The sequence below is a fragment of the Pezoporus occidentalis genome, unplaced genomic scaffold (assembly GCF_034315485.1).
Source record: "Pezoporus occidentalis ecotype Australia unplaced genomic scaffold, CSIRO_AGI_Poc_V1 ctg50, whole genome shotgun sequence".
Taxonomy (NCBI): domain Eukaryota; kingdom Metazoa; phylum Chordata; class Aves; order Psittaciformes; family Psittacidae; genus Pezoporus; species Pezoporus occidentalis.
Window position 1 is genome coordinate 2,045,062 of NW_026915836.1, and position 22,202 is coordinate 2,067,263.

The 22,202-nt window shown below is 46.8% G+C and overlaps 1 protein-coding gene across 4 annotated transcripts in view; it reads left to right on the plus strand.

Annotated features, from left to right (window-relative positions):
• Window positions 1-20,765, plus strand: part of TTC7A (tetratricopeptide repeat domain 7A) — a 170,993-nt gene extending 150,228 nt beyond the window's left edge. For 3 of the 4 annotated variants that reach the window (XM_062637012.1, XM_062637013.1, XM_062637016.1), the window contains one exon: window positions 17,108-20,765. In XM_062637012.1, the coding sequence (XP_062492996.1) occupies window positions 17,108-17,329 (222 nt within the window). In that variant the 3' untranslated portion in view covers window positions 17,330-20,765. The remainder of the gene's footprint in view (window positions 1-17,107) is intronic. The other variant, XM_062637015.1, reaches the window with a different exon arrangement.
• The last annotated feature ends 1,437 nt before the right edge of the window (window positions 20,766-22,202 follow it).

Sequence of the window (22,202 nt, forward strand, 5' to 3'; positions counted from 1 at the left end):
ACTAATCTCTTACTTTGAATAGTGAATGAAGAACAATCAAAGGAAACGGTCTGGAAGTAACACATTGTTTAATATCAGCTCTCCCAAACCAGCAAATACAAAACAGCAGCATCGAAAATAGCAGCGTCACAAAGTAAAAATGGCTTATATGTGAGATCCTTGAGCCAAAAGGCAGCCTGCTTTTCGTAAATCTATTTTTACCTTGGTCAGCTGTACTAACTGATTTTATCAATGTAGCTAGTCTCTACAATAAGAATGCTCACGTAACGTAGTGTCAATGCAGGCAGCTATGGCAAGTCATGATATATACATGTAGCACAAACCCTTTCAGATCAGCTTCATACAACTGAAGTTCCATAAATGGATTAAATCTCGATAGTCTTGCACTACTCAATTTCACCCTCACAAGCTGGCATCAAACAGGGGCAGAAAAGCAGCCTTGTTGGAAGTGCAGCCCTGCTATTTTTGCATACTTTGAACTAGATGACTTGCAAACCTTTTCCATCTCAGTGGTCAGTTGTCGCAGTTTGAGCAGAACCAGAGGGGCTGCTTCTCTGCATCTCCCATTAGAAGAGAGGTGCCTTTAGCAAAGACTTCCCTTGCTCAGGTACCACAGAGCTGATGGTGAAAGGTGAAACCTTTCAAATTAAAAGGAGCTATGATGGTTTTTAGGTATCTGTGACAGCATATCCTGCAACATGGTAGTGCTGTTGCTAGTGCTCCTACTGACTAATAGTAGTTGTGGTCAGCAGCCCCGGCCCCACAACAAAGGACAGGGGAAGGCCAAGGTTAACAGGGACAAAGTATTTGATAAGCAGCCAAAATAAGTTTAATGCCTTAAAGAGGGTGAAGGGGACCATGGGAGGACTTTTTTGGCTATTGCTGTCTAAAACCTTGAGGGCAGTTTGAACACCCTGCCAGCATACAGCCTGAAGAGCAAACAACCTTCCACTGTGGTAAAGCAAGTGGGCAACGTGTAGTTAACTTTAAAGTTAACTTTAAGTTAAGTAAAAGTTAACTTTAAAATGAAAGAGAGATCTTTTAAAACTAGGATGAAACTGTGCAGCAGGTACAGCCTGAACGTGACCTGCTGGGGCTTCCTTCCCTTCCGACGGGTTGCGATACGTTGCGTTGTAGGGCTGTTTATCAGCCTCAGAGCATGGTTTTGTATTCAACATTACCTCTGTTATCCTCCATACCACCAGCACCCCTAAATCAATATTTGCACCTTGTGCTGGTTCTCCCTGGAGTTATTTTCCCTCGCAAGTGATGTTGTGAATGAGTTCAAAACCAGACCCTCAGGTATACGTTTGTAGAGTGGTTTTCAGTCTGAGCAAAAGCCAGTGCCTAAGCGGAAGTGAAGAAAAAAGCCTGTTTTCAGGCTTTTTCTAAGTGCAGCTGTGTCACATAGATGTCTTCGTAAGGAACTCCTGCAGCTGTCCATCAGAGCTAGCCAGCAGCAAAGGCTGGAAGCAGAACTAGGGCTGGGGGAGGGATTTCATTCTTGCACTGGGCCAGATCCTCTGAACAATAAAGCCAAGTGGGTAAAAGCAAAAGACATGTTAAGTGAAGCGAGCTGAGCTGTTCCTTCGTCAGTGCCTGAGGCTCTCTCAGATTATGCTGTATTTAATTCTGCCGTTTTGGGCCCCAGTCCTGCGCTGATGATTGGAGGGTGGCTTTTTCCACTTGTGCTTTAGTCCATCAAAAACCCCAGGCCTTAACAGCATGAAAACCAACATAGGCACTTGGAATTTTTGTTTAAACCAAGCCTGAACAAAGGTGGTGTTATTTAACTTGAAGCTCCAGTTTAAAAAATAGTGAAAATCCAGTATTGCACATGGTAAAACTCCAGATCTTAGTTAATCTGTACCCTAAAAATCACAGAATGGAGATGATGATGATGAAAATCCTCTACCAGCCTCACCCCATTAAAGCTACTGAAGTCCTTCCAACACGTCCTCACTGGAGCTGTAGCCAAGGATTTAAGAGGTCCATGTTTGTTTAAAATTGTCTCTAGACTACCTGGAACTAGAGGCCAAGAATCTCAGCAGAGCCATTGGGCACTGTATTTGTTTGTTTTCATCCGTGCATGGATTTCTTTGAAAAATACCCAGCAGAGCAATAAGAAGGGATTGTTTTTAATCTTTAGAGATGATAGCATGCTGTTATGCATCAAGGACGCTCAAAAACAAAGCATCAGATAAACTGTACCAGGAGATGTTGGGTGGGGTTTTTTTTTTCACCTCTGGGCTCTTTTGCAAATCAAACACGCTCTGCTTGGAGCTAGCTGCTGATGAGACATCCATAGGTTCGGGTTGTCATCCCACAAGCATTAACACCGCCGCGTTCTCTCAGTTTACACGTGTGCGAATGCAGCTGGATTCTGCCCATGCTCAGCACCCCGAGGGAGCGCGGTCATTATCACTACAAGGACAGCTGGGATCTGGCCTTTAGCCAGGACCTTGCTTAATGCAATGAGAAGATTTTGGTGATACAGAGTGGATTCCACATCCCCTCCTCCGGGAGTCCCGGGTTTATGCCCTGCTTGGTTTAAACCAGGTCCGTGCATTGTTTGTGTTACGCCGGACAGCACAGTGGACAAAAGAGTGTTTTTTTGGTTTCAGATCATATTAATGACTGCTATTTATGTAGCTGCAAATGTATCGTTCCTCTTGTTTGAGACCTCCTCAGCAGCATCCTCCCCTGCCTGAATGAGCAGGGTTATAAAACACAGTAATTACAAATCTCATTGACTGCCTTGCATTCAAGGGCGTGTTCCCCCCGAGCATTTGCTGCGAAGCGTGTTACCGGGGAGACTGTCCTGTACAATCCAAAACAGAATTATTCTGACCCAGTGAGCTCGTTGGAGGGGAGAGCATTTGGGATGCTGACCTGCTGCCACAGCACACAGAATGCATTTTTCTCATTGCACAGCAGGGCAATGCCGCACTACAACAAGGCAAATACATTCAAGCATTCTTTTAAGGCATGACTTACATCTCATTGACAAGTGCTGGCTCCCTAAAGATGAAGAAAGGGAGCCTAGGACAGCAGTCACAAACCAGAAGTCATGCTGGCCCCATCCACACAATTCAGCAGCTTTCTCTCAAGGTTTGGCTGTCTGAGACCTCTCTGGGCAAACCCATAAATACCTCAGACAAGATAACACAGTATCAATAAAACCCCTTCTTAAAACATTCAGGTCAGGCTATGTTTGTAAGACAGGCTAAGAAGCGTTTAGTAGGGGACAGCAGGCTGTTGTGCCTTGCACTACTAACCATAGCATGCTTCAGTCCCATCCTTTCCCCATCCATTGTAGTCAGGATCCTTACGGGTACTTTCCTCAGTCCTGAGGGGTTCATTATCAGCATCGATTGTGATGCCCTACAGTCGAAACTACAGAAAGCCCTGCCAGTCCCCCACTCTTGAAAAAAGGGCTGTAAAACCTGAGCACTCTTACGCTCTGGGGAAAGGAACAAAAAAGAGAAGAAAAGGAAGAGCTTCCTAGAACAGCAGCAAACACAAAGCACGCTGTTGCCATCCATTTCCTCCATTAGTGTCAGCGCACAAAAGGAACACAGTGCTATGAGGTAGCATAGGCTGTCACATCTTTGTGCTCCAGGAGGAGGGGGAGACGAGGTGCAGAGCAGTCACTCCCAGCAGGTGTGCAAACCAATTGAGTTTAATTAGAAACATCCTGCTGGAAGTGTAAATGTCTTACAAGGAGATCAGCCCGTCAGGGAATGCTGCTGGAGCCTCTGTTTTGGTGAGGCTTTGATACAAGTACAGCTGAAGGTGAGCATCTCCTTCCCTGGCTGTCTCCTCTGCCCCCCAGACACAGGAGCACAGGATTCATGTCATACTGCTACACAGTGGGTCTTCTCTGTGTTACTGCCTTCCTTGGCATCTCACATATGCAGGCTGGTTCATTTAACCATACCCACGGCCGTTCCTCCTCACTGATGTGAAAGGGCTTTGCTAGACTTGGGAATGGGTGCAATGCCAGGGGTTGTACTGCTCTGTAAATATCCTTTTCACTCCATATGGATTAAAAAGACTCATAATGTTTGTGATTTAATTTTAACTTCCTTTTTTTTTTTTTTGCCTAGGTCTGTGGGCAGCACTGAACTGTGTCTTATGTGTATGTCTATGAGACTGCAGCAGTTACCCAGTTCATTACATTGAGGCAGTCGAGGGTTTTTTCACTGTTTACTTACTGAAAATCATCAGAGACTGTTTTTATCCTCTTTCCTGATGATCCGGTGTTTTTCCTCTGGCAGTTCTCAAGAAAATTCGTTTTTCCCTCCTCCAAATACAGTATCCATCATTAGACTACTGCCAAACAATGTAAAATCAGCAGAATAACTGGTCTGTAGTGCAGGCAGCTCTGGTGCCACCTAAACAAGAGAGCACAGAAGTTTTTGGTTGGTTCAAAGCTGAGTCAGGTTCCTAGTCATTAGAAGTCATCTCCTTATGTGTTGTCTCTGGAAAGGTTGCAACTATTTTTCCATTCTCTTCATTTAAGTGATGGGCTGATTAGCCTGTGACTGCAAAGGAGGTATGCAGATGCCTTAAGAAACCACACGTATGGTTTCAGTAGATGGCAGGCTGCCTAGAGTCAATCCTTTCATAAAAAGAGAATTAGCTATTCCTCCTCGCACATGGCTTTAGGCATCACTGTACTGCTTTAACATTGTTCAGAGCTCATGTAGAGCTGTGTACCTGCCAACCTGACAGCTCCTGCGGTGCTGCAGTAGGAGCAAGGACATCTCTGAATGGTGAAGTGCAACAAGGCATTTCTGCTGCCGAACCCGTTCTCTACAAATCCCATGTGCTTGTATTTATGTGACAGTATCAGCACCTTTCCTCGGTGTATACATACAGTTCTAAAATTAAAATGCAAGTATTAGAGTATAAAGCTAAATACCTTAATCACATGCCAACAAAAACAATCGCTGACTGCTATATTTTGGCTAAACATTTTGATCTCAAGTATCAGTCTATAGCAGAGCATCATGTCACTTTTTAAACAGTTTCAGAAATGCAGCCAGATCTTGGTGCTTGGACAAGTAACAGGTTTTGTCATGCTTGACTTCCAGAAAGATGACTGCTATGGAAGCGTCTGCTGTAGTTATTACATGACAATTAGCAGTTGCTCCTCTGCTGACAGATGTCCGCAGCAAAAAAGCACTGATTGTCTCTTTTGTTTGCAGTTTTAGGGATACCATAATCAAGCAGCTTAGACCATCTCCAAGAGATACTGTCCTTGCACCAAAAGGGCAGCCTTACTGCCCAGGTTAATGTGGAAATTTGAGTCCTTTCTCCCCATACAGAATTAAACATTGCAGTTATTTCTATGGATAGATCTCTTATCCAGGGTAGATGTGCAAGCTGTATTTCAGCGTTTGGTTTACTAATGCTGTTCCAACAATAAAGCGAGATGCACTGTGTGCGTGTCATATTGGTGGCATTGCTTAGCTGGGGCTGCTAAGAAGCAATAGAAGGGAAAGGAAGAATTTGTAAGGAAGGGAAAAACAACTTCACATAAGCAGAAATTGATGAACAAATTCTTCCATTGCACAGCTACAGCACGGAGCATGTTTTAAAAGAAAGCTTCTTAAAATGTCACACACAAAATAGTATTATTCAAATAATTCAGGGGGAAAATGGCTGGTTTACATTAGTGCTGAAAAGAATGCGGTGCAAGCCATGACCTAAATTAACATTTCTGCCTGTTATCCAGAGGCCTCTCCTCTAGCCTTCCCTCCTGCAGCCCACTGAAGTTAAAAGGAGTCCTTGCGCAAGGGTTTTTGCCCGAGGCAGGATGGCAGAATGATGTGCTGTGCCTGGCAGCGGGATTTTGAAGCATTTGCTAACAGGCAGAGGTCTGTGGGAGCAGACATGAGACTGGCAGGTGGGATTTAATAGCAGAGATTTTGTGCAGCTGCCAGAAAATCAAAACCCAGATGCTGGAGCTGAACACATGCTGCCTGATCGGAATGATGTTCTGGGGGAAAGAGGAAGCCAGCAAGTGTCTGCCAGAGAAGAATTTGATTCTGAGTCCAGCACTGCCTTACCTCGTCCTTCTCCTGGGGTCAGACCAGTCGCAGCACTGTCTATGCGTCAGTAACTGGCCAGGCATGGAGATGCATGGCATTTTTTCACTATGGTGCACCCAAAAAGTACCTCACCTCGTCAGACCCCATTTTGCCTCTACAGAAGGTTATTTAAATCCCCCATTTACTGTCTGGTTTTCCTTCTTTCTGTCTTTCTTCTCTGCATGAGCTATCTTCTCCGAGTTCCCTCTTTGCCTCACATTCATTCTGCAAGGTACATTTTTATTGCTGCTCCCCAGAGAACATATTCTTCCCAAGGCATTGATCTTCCTGAATTATTTTCTGCATCCCTCCTCTGTTGGAAGTCAGTTCCCTCTCTAAAAAGCACCAGCACCAGAGAGCAAGCATGCATGCATTGAAAGAACAGCACAGCAGCAGACCAGCTGTATTTTACCCTTCCACATCCACCCGATGAACAGGTAACTAGGATTAGCACTGTACGCAGGCACTAAGGGCATCTGCAGACTGGTGGCTAACATGCTCCCACACTCCAGCACGAAAGATGTGGGCAAAGCCAGCAGACTGCAAACCACTTCACCCTTTCTGCCCAAAGGAGGAATTTCCTAAAAATACATGTCCTGACATACCACTGAGCCACATGGCACAGTGAGTGCAGTCCTATTTTCAGCCTGCTCCGCAGGGTGACATAGCGAGTTACACCTCCTCCCCGAAATGGCACGTCAGCAGCGCAGCACTTGCTGGTGGACCATCAGCACAGCCTTCTGTGGGACGGTGCTCTCCGCTGGAATTCCCCGTCAAGTGATCACACACTCCTCGTGCACGAGGCTGCAGTTGCAGGAAGCATCCCTGGTAGCGCTGACTGTAATCAGGGCAGCTGCTTTCTGCCCATCAGGATGGCAGTGGTACTCTGCAAGTCCCAGATAGGTTATGGGCTGGGAGGAGAGAGCGATCAAAACGAATTCTATCTGACCCTAAGAGAAGTCCTGTTATAAAGGCTGTTATGCCTCTCTGGCGTGTACCTCTTGCAGCTTCACCAGAGATGGGTAACAGTGGTAAATGGCAATGGTAAAGCAACATTTAGCTTTTGGAGATGACTGGGGGCCTCTTTCCAAACCATGGCTGGTTAGCAGATTCTGTTTTCCCAACTCTGAGGCTCATTGCAGAATCCCAAGAATGTTCCTGTGCTTCAGATATCCCAAAATAACTGCTCCAAGCTCTCCTTGGGGAAAAACAGTCCTTAGGGCAGCCTCTTAGCTCAATTTTTTTGTGTTGAAGCAGCTGAGCTTGAGGGAGGGAGCTTGTCTTTGCCTCTAGTCACTGGCTCCCACAGGAGAAATGAGCATTTTGGATGCTCACATTAATAAGTTAGTGTGTCAGCTCATTCACTGTTCAAAGAATTGCAAACACTTTGTTCTCCTCATTTCTGTTTGCGGCAGAGCCATCCTCCCTGCAAATCCACTAGTTAGCTGGTGGCTTGAGTAGCCCAGCAATGGAACAAATCCCTGACTGTGCATCCAGATCACAGCTCCTGAGCACCAGTCAGGAGCCCACAGGGTTGTTTTGCAGGTTTGTTGCCTGCTGTCTTCCTCTGCGGTTGCCAGGCTTCCTTCCTGCATCCAGATGAGACAGGGGAGCCATCACAAACAAGGTGATAAGTGGTTCTCTGACACTGAAGCCATCACTTAGACACCATGAGTGGCCCCTTCCTCTCCTGGGGGAACTGCTCATTTCCCTCACAAGCAGGAGACTGGACCTGCTGAGGTGTTTGGGGTCACTTGATGAGGCAAATCTGATCCACTGTGCAGCGCAGAGATTTCAGTCCATTAGTGGCAGGTCTGGTGCTCTGCTTCTCAGAGGTGGATTATCCCGGTTTCCAGGGAATCTGTATATCCTGTTTATATGTGCCAATCATTTGCACTCCTCTTTTGTGGTAAGTTATTCTCCATGTCCCTGAGGTGCTCATTACCACATTATTCAGGCTCTGTTTACGTAACTTTAGAAACCAAATAAATCCCTGAAGGACAAAACTCCCCAGCTCGGCTCTGATCTCTGCTCTAGAGTGTGTGTAACACCTTCCAAGAGAAGAACCTGACACATTCCTTACACCCCTCGAGTTCCTGGGATGGTTCAGTCATCTCTGCAGAATAAAACTTGCATCCAGGCCTCAAGACATTACCCCTTGGCCTGATCTCTCCCTGCAGCAGATGCCCCTCTGCTGAGCTCCAGCCTGATCTTCCAGAAGATGGCTAGCTTTAGTTGTGGTTTCCATCCACAGCCCTCGAGATACCGCTGCAGCTCTACTAATCAGTATTGTCCTTATGCTGTGCTTTGCTCTGAGATCAAGTTAAAGCCTAGAAATTGTAGTTGCCAGGTTGGTCTACAGCTGAACTCATAAATGGTGCTTCAGAAAGTGCTCAGGGACCTGGCAGAAGGGAGAAGGGGTAGAATCACTGTCCCCTTTATACTTCAACCTTCAAACAGGCTCTCACAAACAAGGAAACCAGTTATAATTACTTTACATTTTGTGCTATTTAAGCTGTCTGTTACTGCACCAGAGACAGGCCAGAGTGATAGGCTACAGTAATAACAAACAGTGTGCAGCACAGTAACAGAATATGTTGCCTTCTGGTACGTAAGACGCAGCTGCACAGAAAGAGGGGTGGGAACTAGCAAGACTTCCAGGTTTTCAACAAGCTATCCCAATACAGTGAGCTGGCCACAGTCAAGAGGAGGAAGGACAAGTCCCTTCTTGCCAAACAAATGGGAAACATGTAAACATCACAGCTCTCCAGTGTCGGTGGAGCTTCCATTTACACTCATGTTATGTGCAGTATTTATCAAAAGTCTTTAATTATTTATCTTCTCAATGAGTTTCCTCCTCCCTTCTCTTTTGAGCATGTAACAGAAAATGCTATCTGTAACCCAGCAAAACCTCTTTGTGCGCGGAGGTTCGTGATTTGTGGCAGACTTTGCATGGAGAGGCGGTAAGGAAACATGCTCCTTGCAGGGTGGGAGGCACCGGAGCAGAAGCAGAGGCACTGGCTGGACCCGCAGCAGCACATTCCTGCCCAGCTCGTGCTGTGTTTCCCAGCAGCTCGGCTAGCGTAGCGCCCAGCTGTGATCCTGCACCGGGAGGCTGCGGCTGTAGCTGTGCGGAGGATGTCATTAATCACATGCTATCCCAGAGGCTGCCAGGAGTGGAAAAGTAAGCAAATTAAGATTTTTTTACATATCTCGGCTCTCCTTTCAGAAGACATCTGCTGTAATCTCCGCTGGCATTCTGTGTGCTTCTGTCAGCCGTGGCTTCACTGCGCTACGTGCGGTGCCTGCTCTGGCCATCAGTTCTGTAGGACTGCAGTTCATGGAGATCCTCAAGCTGCTGTCTCGGAGAACCTCACACGTACAGAGAGGGGGGAGATAACACACACGGGAAATGTGCACATCAGCCCCTCCTTTGTTGCAGTGCATTAAGAACTGGGGAAAGATCCAGCACTGGCACTGGAGGAAACCTAGCAGTCAGAAATCCCTTGCTCATCAGCCACAGCACACTCTGGGCATTGGGTGTCCAAGTCTTAAGCCTAGACATTCCCCTGCTATATGCAGCAACATCTTGTTATGTGCAACAGAGCACAGGCACCTGCTCACTATCAAAAGAGAGGCAAAGAAAGAGCTGTTTCTGCCCCTGGGGGTGATGGGGATGCTTTACTGCTGCCCTAACTTCTTACAAATACTAACTAGAAGTTACTAGAAGCATGCACCCCCTGGGCACATGAGAGGCAAGGTCTCAACCCTCTTTAGCCTGAGAACACTTAAACCCAGGACTTCTGCCTCCCATAGTTTGTCCCTTGACTCTGTTCCTGCTCTCTGAATTGTTCCTGAGCAATGGCAGATTATTCAATGTGAAATGCATTAGCAGCCAGTGAAGCACAGCAAACACTTCCTAGTCATGTGCTTTAGCCAGAAAACCTGCTGCTTTTCAGCATCCTGCGTGTCTTTTCTCTCACTGCTGGTGCTGATCAGTCTCAATTCTGCAAATACTGTGAAATACTTGCATATATCTAGGATGAATCTCACTAATTTAGAGCAGGCTTTCTGCCAGGAAAGCAGGTACAGTGCACAACAGAATTGAGGCCTTAACTTATAAATTATGTATTCTAATTTACTGCTTCTTGCTCGTTTGGGACCTTCTCTTGGTGTCTGTTTTTAACAGATGACACTGCAAGCCTGAGTCCTAGTTGAAGCTACTGTGCGCTCTACTGCAACATTACTATGACAACTGCTGAGATCAGGGCTGGGAGAAATCTTTCCTTCCCTCAGAAAAGAGAGTGTGAAACAAATACTGCATTTAGTTAGTCTCAAACATGGGTTTGAGGCTTCCTGTTCGATTTCCTTGCTTGCTGCTTCACCTCCATGTAGGTCTCAGCAAGGGAAGAACTATCTAGAGAATATTCAGCATGCCGCAGACAAGTCTGCTTTGGATAAAGCTTAAGTGTCGACACTCCAACAAGGCAGATAAACTCATCCTTTCCAGGCTTGTATGAGCCTCACTGTGAAGACATCAGAGCCTCCAGGTTTGAAATGCTGCCTTAGGCTTTGCTTTTTATGTCAATAAATGTTTTACCACATTTAAGGTTCAAACACAGTACGAACATCCCTGCTAACATTTGATGAACTCAAAAGGAGACAGGAAGCATGGGCAGAGGGCAGCGTGCAATATGGCACAGTGCTTCCCTTCTGCAGGGGGACTTGCCTTGGCCCCACGGTGGGGCCTGGGCATGATGGTGCCTTTACAATTACACAGTGCCTTGGAAAACACATTGACAAGCCAGGGAAGGAAATGTCCTTCTGTTCAGGACTTCACCTTCTAATCTTCTTTCTCTTTTGCTTTTTCTTTTCTCCCTGCCAAAACCACCTTGGTTATGGTTAGTAAAGCACATCTGCGTGCCCAGCTCTGTGGAAGGTTTAAGACATCTCTGTCTTCATGCTTGGCTACTCTGCCTCTCCTGATACCTCCTTACAGTCTCATTTCTTCTCTTACCTCACACTCATCTGTAGCACATGAAGATGCTGCAGTGAGGTTTAAGCAGCACTCTGCTGCTAGGCTGCCTTTGCAGCCTACAGTACCAGAGCTGTAATCTCTGCGTTGAATCTATGAGTTGAAACCCACAGGCAGTGCACAAGCACTACAAATCCTGATGCAAACTCAGGTTTTTGCTTTTCCCCAGTACTTGTCAGTTGGTGCTGTTCCATCATTTTTCCTTATGCTCTGTTTTGCAGTGGCCCTGCCTGCCTTCCCTCTCCTCCCTTCTCCTTCCCCTCCTCTGCTCTATCAAATGCAGCACTCAAGCGTCACTGACTGACAGGGGATGCAGCAGCTTCGGTGGAGGAGATGGAGAGGGGGAAGAAAGAAAAGGAAAAGCTGCTCTCAACAAAAGAGGTGGCAGAAACACTGAAAGGCAAGCTTCCCTCCAGAACTGGATCCAGACACCCTTTGTTAGGGCAGGAAATTAGGATAGGATCTCTAATGCGGAGTGTTTGGCATGCAGACCCTGCCTGCTCCGTGTATTCCTACAGTGCATTCTCAGAGGACAGAGCTCAGATGTATAGCTCAGGTCCGCCACAACCTGGACTGAATCAGCAAAATGGATGGTTAGCTAGCTGAGTGGCAGCACAACCAAAACTCACTGCACTGCTCGGCAACAGCTTAAAAAAGTACCAGCTCCTCAGAAATGCACAGGTCATGAATGTAGTGGGGAAGAATCACAGAGAAATCAGCTGGTTACATGTCTGTCTTTATCCTAGGAGACCTAGGATTTCCAGGGGTTAATCTTTGCCATTGTCCAAAAAGACTCTGATACATTCCGTGGTTTATGCAGCAGATTTTGCTTACAGCTTACTCTGATTGCTAAATAATTACAGAAGCGTATGTTGCCCTGTAGCAGTGCGGATTTTTCTGTTACATGAGACTGTTATCACCAAGTGCCAAATGCATCTTGAAAGGCTTTTTGTAGCGTTCTGCTGAGTTAGCACAGTTCTGAACGAGTACTTTTCTGCAGCATGCCCTGATCTTGCCAGCTGCTGACTGCCCTCCTACTAACCACTAGTGACATGTCCGTATTACATCTCGGAGTAGCAGTAAGGGTACCCCGTTTACCTTGAAATGAATTACATAGTGCACTAGCAGAAGCCCAACAGCAAGTCTGCAAAGTCTAGTTTCTTCTGGAAATTTCTTAGGGTATTTGGACAATAATGAGCAAAAATGCTTTGTGCAGTTGAGAAAAACATCAGAGACATCAAGAGTGCAAAGAAAGAAACCTCATTTAAAGTAATTCTTAAAATCAATTTGTGAAGGACAGAGTCCATTCTATCTATACATACTCTCCAAGAATGAGATGGCCATGCAAACAAAACAAAAAGCAATCTCCCAGGAATGACATAGAATGTTTTTCTGGGAAATCTCTTTCCAATACAAGCACCAGAAGAAAGAAGAGTAAATCTGTGCCACCTTAGTGGAAGGAGACAGGCGTGTCAGGACTCAGGATAACTCCCTGAAGCTCATCAGGTGCTTGAACTAAACATTTGCAAAGGAAGTTTTGACTTCCATTACTAAAAATAAACTGCAGCTTGTACTTGGGGCTTCCATAATAACTTTTCTGAACTATTTTCTGGGAATTTTGTTTTTGCTAACAACCCTTAAGAGGTTTTGTCAAACTCAAAGGAAATAAAGGCACAATTCCGAAATTTCATGACCTTCTGAAGTGGGACTTTAAGTGGGGCTTATGTCCACTTTCTTTATTAGTGGAAATGGAAAACAAGTCACTTTTTTGCCCATCTAACTTTTAGGAGAGATACGTCTCTCCTAAACCAAAACTGGCCTCACTCAAGTATCAATTACTAAGTACCACATCACTTAAAGCAAGGGAGTCCAACCCAGTGTCACTATAGAAGTGGTTTAGGTTTTGTTTCTTTTGCATATGGACAAGGTCAAAAATACCTTTGGAAAAGCTCCCCCGGTCCCTGAAACCAAAACCAATATATCCAGGAGTCCAGTTGCCAGCATAAGGCACCCTGAATCAGCAAACCGAATTTGCCCTCTGCCTTCATGCACCGCTGGACAGTACCAGCTTCACTGTGTGGCTGCCCCTCACCTCAGATGAGTTTCTTCCAGCGGTTTCAGTGCTGCCTTTTGCAGTCTGGCTCGTAGCCTGGCTTCACTTCAGTGCCTCTGTTTGCAGCATCTGATGTCTTCAGGCCTAAAGAGGAAAATGAATCAAGTTACCCCTGGACCTCAGTGAGCGAGTGGTTGAGTTAGCATCCAAGCACAACACAGTTATACTAACGCTAGCATAACTTGCATGCTAGTATAACATGCAGCACATGAAGTTCCTGTGTGTGGCTAGCACTGGTGTGAGCCCCAGCAATGTGCTGCCCACAGGAGCTCAAAAGCAGAATGATTCCCACGCACCTTTCGGTTTGGTTTGGGGTTTTGTACTATTAATAATATGCTTGAGTTTAAAAAGAAGCCTGTCCTCCTTGCTCTTTACCTGACTCAGTACCAACGCTGACAAAGACCTTACTTAGGGGTACTCACCATCTTTGGGAGGAAAATAAGCAGGCAAAACCAGAAGTGCCAGTGCTAGCCAGGAGGTGGCAGAGGAGCCAGGCTACCTTGTATACGGGTGTTTGGCAAAAACACAAACAGGAACCAAGGCAGCAAAACCCAACCCCACCCTCCATCTTCAGGAATAAGAGGATGAAACCCTTAATCACATTCCTGCTTGCATTTATACTAATTGCTTATCTTCCTGAGATCTGACTTGGTGAAATGATGCATGCACATGAGTTTCCATAGAAACTCAGGAACTGAACTTTCATTAGGAAAAAATCTTTAAGATAAAATAAAAGTCTTCCAGATAAAAATGCAAATTGCCTGTCAGTGGGTGGCTTTCTGAATTTATATATAATGTTTTTCCTTTGCACTGTAGGCAGATTCCAGCTGGACCTACATAGCAACAACATGCAGGCATTGTTTATAGCAAGCCAGACTCCATGAGGAAATAAGAACTCCAGTAGCAAGGAGAAGCTCTCAAGTGCAAATACCTCAGGGAAGCAAAAAGTGCTCAGTGCTGCGTCTTGGTGAGGCTTGGGGACCGTGCAGCCTCCAGCTCTCAGGAAACGCTTGTGGTTTGCAAGGAGCAGGGTGGGGAGGAGCGGGGAGAGGAAACCCAAAGCAAGAAGCTTTCGTGCACGCAGAGTTAATGATGTTCAACCTGCCCCTTAAGCACACAGCAGCATATTTCTGCCGGTTCAGTTAAGCCTCCCTGGGAAGGCTGACACCATCTGTCACCGCTCGCTCTGGGTAGGTCTCCGTGCTGGGGTTCGGGAGCGTTGGCAGGCTCTGGGTTGGAGACCAGGTTGGCAACACCCCAGCCTCCACTTGGGCTGAGGCCTGAGGAGCAGGGTCTTCTGCCCAGAGCACATGGAAATGCAGGCGTGTGGGCAAGGAGACACAGGGCTGTTGCTGGTCAGAAGAGGGAAGCACCCCTGGGAAGGGCTATGGACCCAGGCAGCCTTTGGCACTAGCAGTGGTGCATGTAAGCGAGGAGAAGGCAGGAAACCTTTGCCTCCTTTAGCGAATATCTCCTCCTGTATTTCTCTCCATAAACGTAGTTTTTCACTCATACAGGATATTGCAGCATCAACAGGAAGCTGTGGGGATCCTCAGATCGCCCTTTCTGAGATTTTTTTTTTGCAGCTAAACCAGGATGCTTGGAAGCACCGAATACCAAGGAGCGAGTGTTCTTCCTGGTGGGCATCAGCTTCAGCACCTCCCCAGGTGAACACAGTACCTGGGTTTGTGTACAGCCTCTTCACAGGGCTGCAAAGGACCTCAGGCACCGGCACAATAAATGGAGGAGCTCCACAGTGGGGAAGCCACGCCAGACTCTGGTCCTTGCCCAGCAATGGTGCTGGGGCAGACAAGGGAGCTGTGCTGCACGAGCGGTTGACGATGAGGTGGATTTCACTGCAGCATTGTTGGGAGGCACGAGATGGCAGCCGGGGAGGGAATTCCCCTCCTTGCTGGAGCGGGATGACAGGCAGCAGCTGCATAGGCTCCGGAGCATCCAGAGGCTTGATGCTGCTTAGTGTCAGGATGAGGACTGCGGTGGGTCCCCGGCCACCAGAGAGCACGGTCGGCTCTGCCCGGTCAGCGCAACAGGAAGGTTGGTTTTGTGGTTGAGGACTAGCTTGAGCCGAGATAGCTCCTGTCTATTCTTGGCTCAGCAGCAGACCTGCTATGGCCACACTGCTTGCCCTTTGTGGGCCTCATTATCCCTGTCAGGAGGGTGACTCAGGTTATAATTGCACAAATTCCTTACCGTCTGTAGGGACGTGCCTGCAGCTGCCTCCAGAGGAACCAGCCTGTCCCAATCGGGGTGCCTCTGTGCCACCTCTGCCTGCTCACAGGGGGACAGGGAGATCAGGCCCCGTTGCCTCGCCATTCTCCAGCAGGAAAGAGAAGCCTAAAGAAAATACATCCCCACTGCACCTCTGAATGATCAGATTTCACACCGAGTTGATTATTCAGGTCAAGGTTACAGGCAAGAAAAAGGCAATGAAACTTTTCACTGTACTGCTGATACTTCATTAAATTGACATTTCTCATTGTTTCTCACAGGCAAAGTAATGTGTTTCTGTAGGTGTGAGCACTATAACAGGCTAGTCATGTCATGGTAGGGTCTTAGTCATGCTGATGCACCCTGCATCTAATGGCACTTTTGGAAAAACAAAACAAAACAAAACAAAGGAAAAATCTTCACCACTTCCAGAAGCATCACCGTTCTTTGGTCAGAAATTCACTTGGGTTCTCATTGCGAGAGATTCCAGGTTTCTTATGGCTTTTCATATCAACTAAGGGCAAGTAGACACATTAAAGGTGAAGCTTTCCTTTATATATATATATATATATGCATCCACATACCACGTAGTGCCAGGGAAAGCACGAAGCCAGGCAGTCTTCTCGCTTTCCACCGTTTCCACGGGTGAGTGCAGGCAGAGGCCATGCAGCTCTTGGCTAGGCGATGTGAACGCGATGGCTGCTTCCTCCATAGGCCACACTGGATGGAAGCGGTGGGAGGTTCATCCCGGTGCGCGCACCTTCAGGAGGAAGCAGGAAAACGCCACGGATGCCTTGTGGCCTGCGAGGCCCACATGACCATCTGGGCTCGGTGTGGTTGGCTGCTGTATAATTAAAAGGGAGCCTGGCTCATTAGATGCATTGTGGGTTCAGACACATCCATGCGAGCCCTATAGGAAAACATGTTCTTCCTACCACTTCTTTCATCCTCCTCCTCCTGTTCCTTCCAGATGGTTACACCCACTCGTGTCTTTTCTTACCCTAAGGACAGCTTTTTCAACAAGGTTCCTCCATCCTTCTGCTCCCCCACGCTGCTTTAGGATCTACATTGGAGTGCAGGAGGACAGAGGGCCCCATGCTGTTTCATACCGCCTGCCCCTAGAAGCGTGGAAGGGAGCTGCATCCCTCTAGCCCCATTTGTTAAGGAGAAAGATCTGTCTATACGGTCAGGATGTAGGAGCTGACAGACTTGACCTCAGCTGGATATTCCAGATGTGCGAGAGTTAATTTAGATGCTGGGTGTAACTGAACCTGTGTATATTTTCCTTGGGGATTAGAATCCAGTGTAAGCCACTCAAGGAGAGAGGGATGCTTCAAGGGCCTGTAGCCTTTTCTCTGTGTAGCACCAGTATACGCTGCCACAGTAACACACAGCAGGAGCACTTCTGAGCTGGATCAGTCCCTGTGTTTAAAGAAAAGAACTCATTCATAATTGCTTTTTAAATTACACATTGCAATTAAAAAAAAACCCAGAACTTAACAGCTGATTGCTCCTCTTCTACAGAAATAGGTGGCGATCCCTCATCATAGCACTTCTGTGCCTGCACTGGACTTGGAGCACTCCATTCTCTTGTTTCGTGTCATTAACTGCTCGTCACTTGTTTGTTGACAGGGCCTGGTGCTGAGCAGACTTGAGCGGAGGGACCTGGCCCAGAAGGTCCTCAGAGATGCCATCCGGATCCAGACCACCAGTCACAGGGCCTGGAACAGCCTTGGAGAGGTCTTGCAAGCTCAGGGGAAAAACGAAGCAGCCATCGAATGCTTCCTCACCGCCCTGGACCTCGAATCCAGCAGTCCTGTCATCCCCTTCACTGTCATACCCAGGGAGCTCTGAAGCTGTGCTCAGCAACTGAGCACCTTCATTCGCAGACAGACACCAAAACCAAACAAACAAACAAAGAAAAAGCCCAACAGCAAAGTGCCATTGTAACCTGGAACCGGGAGAAACGATTCCAGGATGGGACTCAGGTCTTCCCGCTTAGCTGAGACAAGCCTAACTGCAGAAGAATTTGCAACAGGCAGAAACAGAGACTGCCTTGTTCTTCACAGGTGCCTGGCAAATCTCCTGTTCAAGTTAATAGCGAGGCTTATTTCAGAGTGTTGGGTCAAGGTGACTGTAGAAAGCTCATGCTAGAGTACAGCTGTCCAAAGCACTTGCACCTTTCAATTTTCATTACTGAAACCAAGCCCCCCACCATGCCCCTCAGGCTTTAACTAAAGCCCAGACCAGCTCTAAACAGGAGTAAATGCACCAACTAACTTGACCAAGTTGTGCTTAAACATGTGGCTGCCTCCACACAGCTCTGACAGGGATGGGAATGACAATTAAACCATACAGACTTACAGTACATGCCGCTTACAAAACTATTCCAGTTATTTTGATAATCCTTTCTCCTGCCTTGCTTTTACATGCTGCATATGCTCACTATATTTAGTGTGGCTCTTGCCTAGACCAATTTAAATTAAAAATACCTTTTTTTTTTCCTCAAAAGCTGCTATTGCAGTATGAGTCACAAAAGCAGAAAGACCAAAGACCAAAGACCACATCAGTTCACGCTTGAACTATATTAAAAACCTATATGTATCTCCACTTGCATATTTATTGAAAGGCCTTACATGAAATAGCTGGTTATGAATTCTGAGCTTTGTGCTGATTAATCACCTATTGCATCACTTTGAGTGAGGAATATAGTGATTACCAGTGTATTGTGACTGAACTCTGTGCTCTACTGCATTACCATTCCTGGCACAAAACATTTTCATATCCATCTTTTCATGATACAAAAGACAGCAGCAGTCCTTTAAGGGAAATTATGCTGAAGGCAGTGTGTGTATGTATGAATTACTTGTTTCTTAAAACCAAATCTTTGGATTGTCTGTAGAAATCTCACATCGGAGGTAAGGAGCTGAGCCTTCAGCAGGGCAGCATTATTTTGCCTGTTGTATCGGATGGAAGAGTGGATAACCCTAATCCACGCAGCCTCCCCATGCTGGCACAGCCGGGGCCACAGCTGGCATACCCCTTGCTAAGCTGCTCCTTAGCTGTGTCCCACCTCCTCAGGGCCTTGGCACTGAGGTAGAGCTCTATGTGCCATGACACATGAGAGCCAGACCAGTCCCAAGATGAAGATGGTGCAGAAAGGAGCTGCAGGCACTTTTCAACACAAAAGGCTGGGGCTCTGTGCCCATTTCTGTCCAAAGGAGATTTGTGACTACTTCATAAGTAGGTTTGTGCTAGAACACACTTTGTACTACAATTCTGCCCAGTATTGTGATCCGCAACTAGTTCATTCTGGAGATAAGAATATCCTCAGGCAATAAACGAGATGGGGTTATTTCTTAAAGAGCCCAAGGCTCTGGCAGCAGACTTGAAGTCAGCATTGTTTACAATTACATGGAAACCTGCGGGCTAATGGAGAGGTGGGTGCCTCGTGATGCTCCCAACCCACACCATCGAAGAGCTCTTGCCCCCAGCCACGGGAAGCACACTGCCCTCAGGCTGCTCCCAGCAGCCTCTTGCACTCCCTGGCCAATATCTTGCATTTTTCCCATTGAATTTTCCCAACTAAACTTCCTCTGCAAGTTTTAGCATTGCAATAACCCACCTTATTTATCCACTGAGGGGTCTGGAGTGAAAGCACTGCTGCTGTGAAAGGTGCTCAGCCCTTTCAGGGGCTCTGGTTTTCCAGTGTCACATAGGCACCAAATCGGGCTTTTTAGGGCAGAGGCAGGTTTCCAAGGAGACAGTGTTACTGGCCACATTTCTCCTTTGCAGCAGCACCAGCAGCAGAGAAAGAAGTAGGTGTTAAAGTATCAGAATTAAATGAGTTTCATGAAGGCAGAAAGATGCAGCAGAGACTCATTTTACTGTGGAGGATGCTATGAGGTCGGCTTGCTCTGCACTGCAGGTGGGAAAGTGGGAAGGAGAGATGTTGTTGTTGACAAAGTTTGGAAATTGTTACCCAGGTGTTTTAAATTCAGCTCACAGTGGGATGCAGTCTGACAATTACTTAAGTAGATCTATATATATAAATATATAGATATTATATTCCGATATTTGTTGTGGTTCCCAGGGTGGGAGAGTCAGTGTGGTCTGACATCACTGCTTTCTTGTGCAACGTATGCCTGTAAAGCACTGCCTTAGCAACTTCTGTGTACTGGACAGCTATTTGAGTACAAGCTATGCATGCGGAGAGCTATTTGAGTACCAGCTATGCATCCACCTCTGCAACCAAGGAACCGCGTTACGAGGTCTGTAACGTAGCTGGCCTGTGACCTGGCAGGAGGGTGCCTGTTTCCCAGCAGCAGCTGAAAAGCAAACACTCACAGACCCATTTACTTCTGCAAGCGTAGCTGGTAAACAACCAGCAGCCCATCACATTTGTTGCCATCGCTTCACCTTGGTGATAATCGGACTTGCCACAGCAGTCATCCTGCTAGGAGAGGCGCAGACGTGCACAAGTACTTTGAGCGCATCAGTCTGTGGGATGTTGGCAGGGTGGTCCCGTGGATTTTGTGTGTATTAACAGTCATTACTGGCTTTGGAACTGCAATCCTAAGAGCCTCTGCCTCAGGTGTGGCAAGGAAGACTCACATGAGTAAATGCCATCAGCATCAATAGGCGTGACATTGGTAAGGTACCCATTTACCGGCACAGCACAGCACAGCCCCTGCATCAATTGCAGACAAAGTATTTTGGATCCATACTGTACTCAACCCCAAGATTTGCTGCATGCTTCCCAGAGTATACAAAGTACCTGTTGGCTGGAGAGGTGTTACACTGGCCTAAAGCCCTCTGTACAGTGCAAGAGAGTGGTTGTTGCAGACTTGCAGGTATTTCAGGGTAAATCCTCTAGCTACATTTGTTATTAGTGCTCCTCAAAACAGAGGCCTTCCTTTCCAAGCTTATATGCTACCTCTGTTATTCAGCACAGATTTTGGTCATGCTTCCAGTTAGAGAAAAACAAGGACAACTACTTTGGACAAGCCTATGCATTGTAGTTATTTGTTTAAACAGCAACACTAATAAATCTAAAGACCTACTTCCTTGAACTCAGTGGGTAATACTTCTTTGCATAGCAGGGAGCCTGGCATGCTTAACGTTCAGGGTTTGAGACTAAACATAAGATTTACATCCGATCCCTCATATGATTGTTACCAATGATTGTAAGTAATGGAAGCGAGGGGAACAATAAGTGAAAAACCAGTTCTGCAGGTTTTAGCACTGACTTGAGTCCAACAGAGTTTTCTCAGTTTAGAAAGAGAAAAAGGCATCGTTGCCTTAAGGATGCTGGTTTACACCCAGGATCCTCTTGTTCCACCACAAGGCTATTTTCTTTTTTGTGCACAGGAAAGAAAAGTAATTACTTTCTATTCTCCTGTTGTGCAGTAGAGGAGTAGTGTTTGCTGTTGCCTTTGACCCACAAGAAGGTTTGTCTATTGTAACCAAAATGGCTCTGCCTCCAGGGTACAGAAAGAGAAGCCTATGAGGCCAGGGAGCAACTCCTCTCCCTGCCTTACCCCATATAAACTGTCATTAGCTCCACTGGAGCTGTTGGTAGTATGAGCATTTCCTCCAGCTGAGGATCTGCCCACCAGTGTACTCGTTCTGTACAGGGAGTCCAACGGAGCTGCCGTATTCCTGCACTGCACAAGTACCCCGGTCCGTTTCTATGGGAAACAGTTCATGCTACTGAATATCACAATGCTTCAGAAGTGCTAATTATCTTTTCTTGGTAATGACTAATAAATCCAAATGGAGAACAGTCCTGGAGGGTGTTTACTTTAAAATTCACTGGCTGGGTACCAAAGTAGGCACTGACTGCTGCAGTTAGAATTATTTTATCCCCCCAAAATGTTCCATGTTCAGAGAGTTTTGGTGAAGACGGACTTTGGCTAGTTTATATTTCACTTTAATGACAGTAGAGTGGGAAACGGCCCTCTTTAGTGAAAAGACATCACTGCCGTGATCTTTTTTCAGCCAAACCAACAGAGATTTGATAGTTAAAGTTCAGCCTAGGAGAGCAAGGCTTGCCAGAGCCACCGCGCTGCAGCGGTAACTGCCTCTGACCGAATTGTATTACAGGTGTATTTGACAGTTGTGCAAGGAACGTGTGCAGCTGAGATGCCTCTGCCGTATGTGGCAAAGGAGAGCTGCTTTATGCCCAAAGGGACAACTGCAGTGCCCGTCTGGGTGCCCACCAGCACCTCCTCACTCGAGCTGGCTTAAACAGTCCCTGCCTGTTCCCTAGCATTGGTGCCGGGTGATGGTCTCCCTGCTGTGAAGCTGTGGTTCAGTGCTAAAGGTTATCAGTGCGCGGCCAGCTAGAGAGTTGTTCTGTTAGAAATGAGAAGCTGAAACACCCATTGGTTTGGTGATGTTGGCAGGAGGAAGAATCACTGACCCAGCAGCTGCCAGGATGATGGTTCCTCCAACTTTGCCTTCCATGACCTGTCTCGCGCCTTCAGCTCCAGCAAACCAAGGCAGGTGTCCAAGGCACTGGATGCTAGAAGGTCCAGCTCATTTCATAGAGTCATAGAATAGTTAGGGTTGGAAAGGACCTTAAGATCATCCAGTTCCAACCCCCTGCCATGGGCAGGGACACCTCACACTAAACCATGCCACCCAAGGCTCTGTCCAACCTGGCCTTGAATGCTTGGGATGGAGCATTCACAACCTCCCTGGGCAACCCATTCCAGTGCCTCAC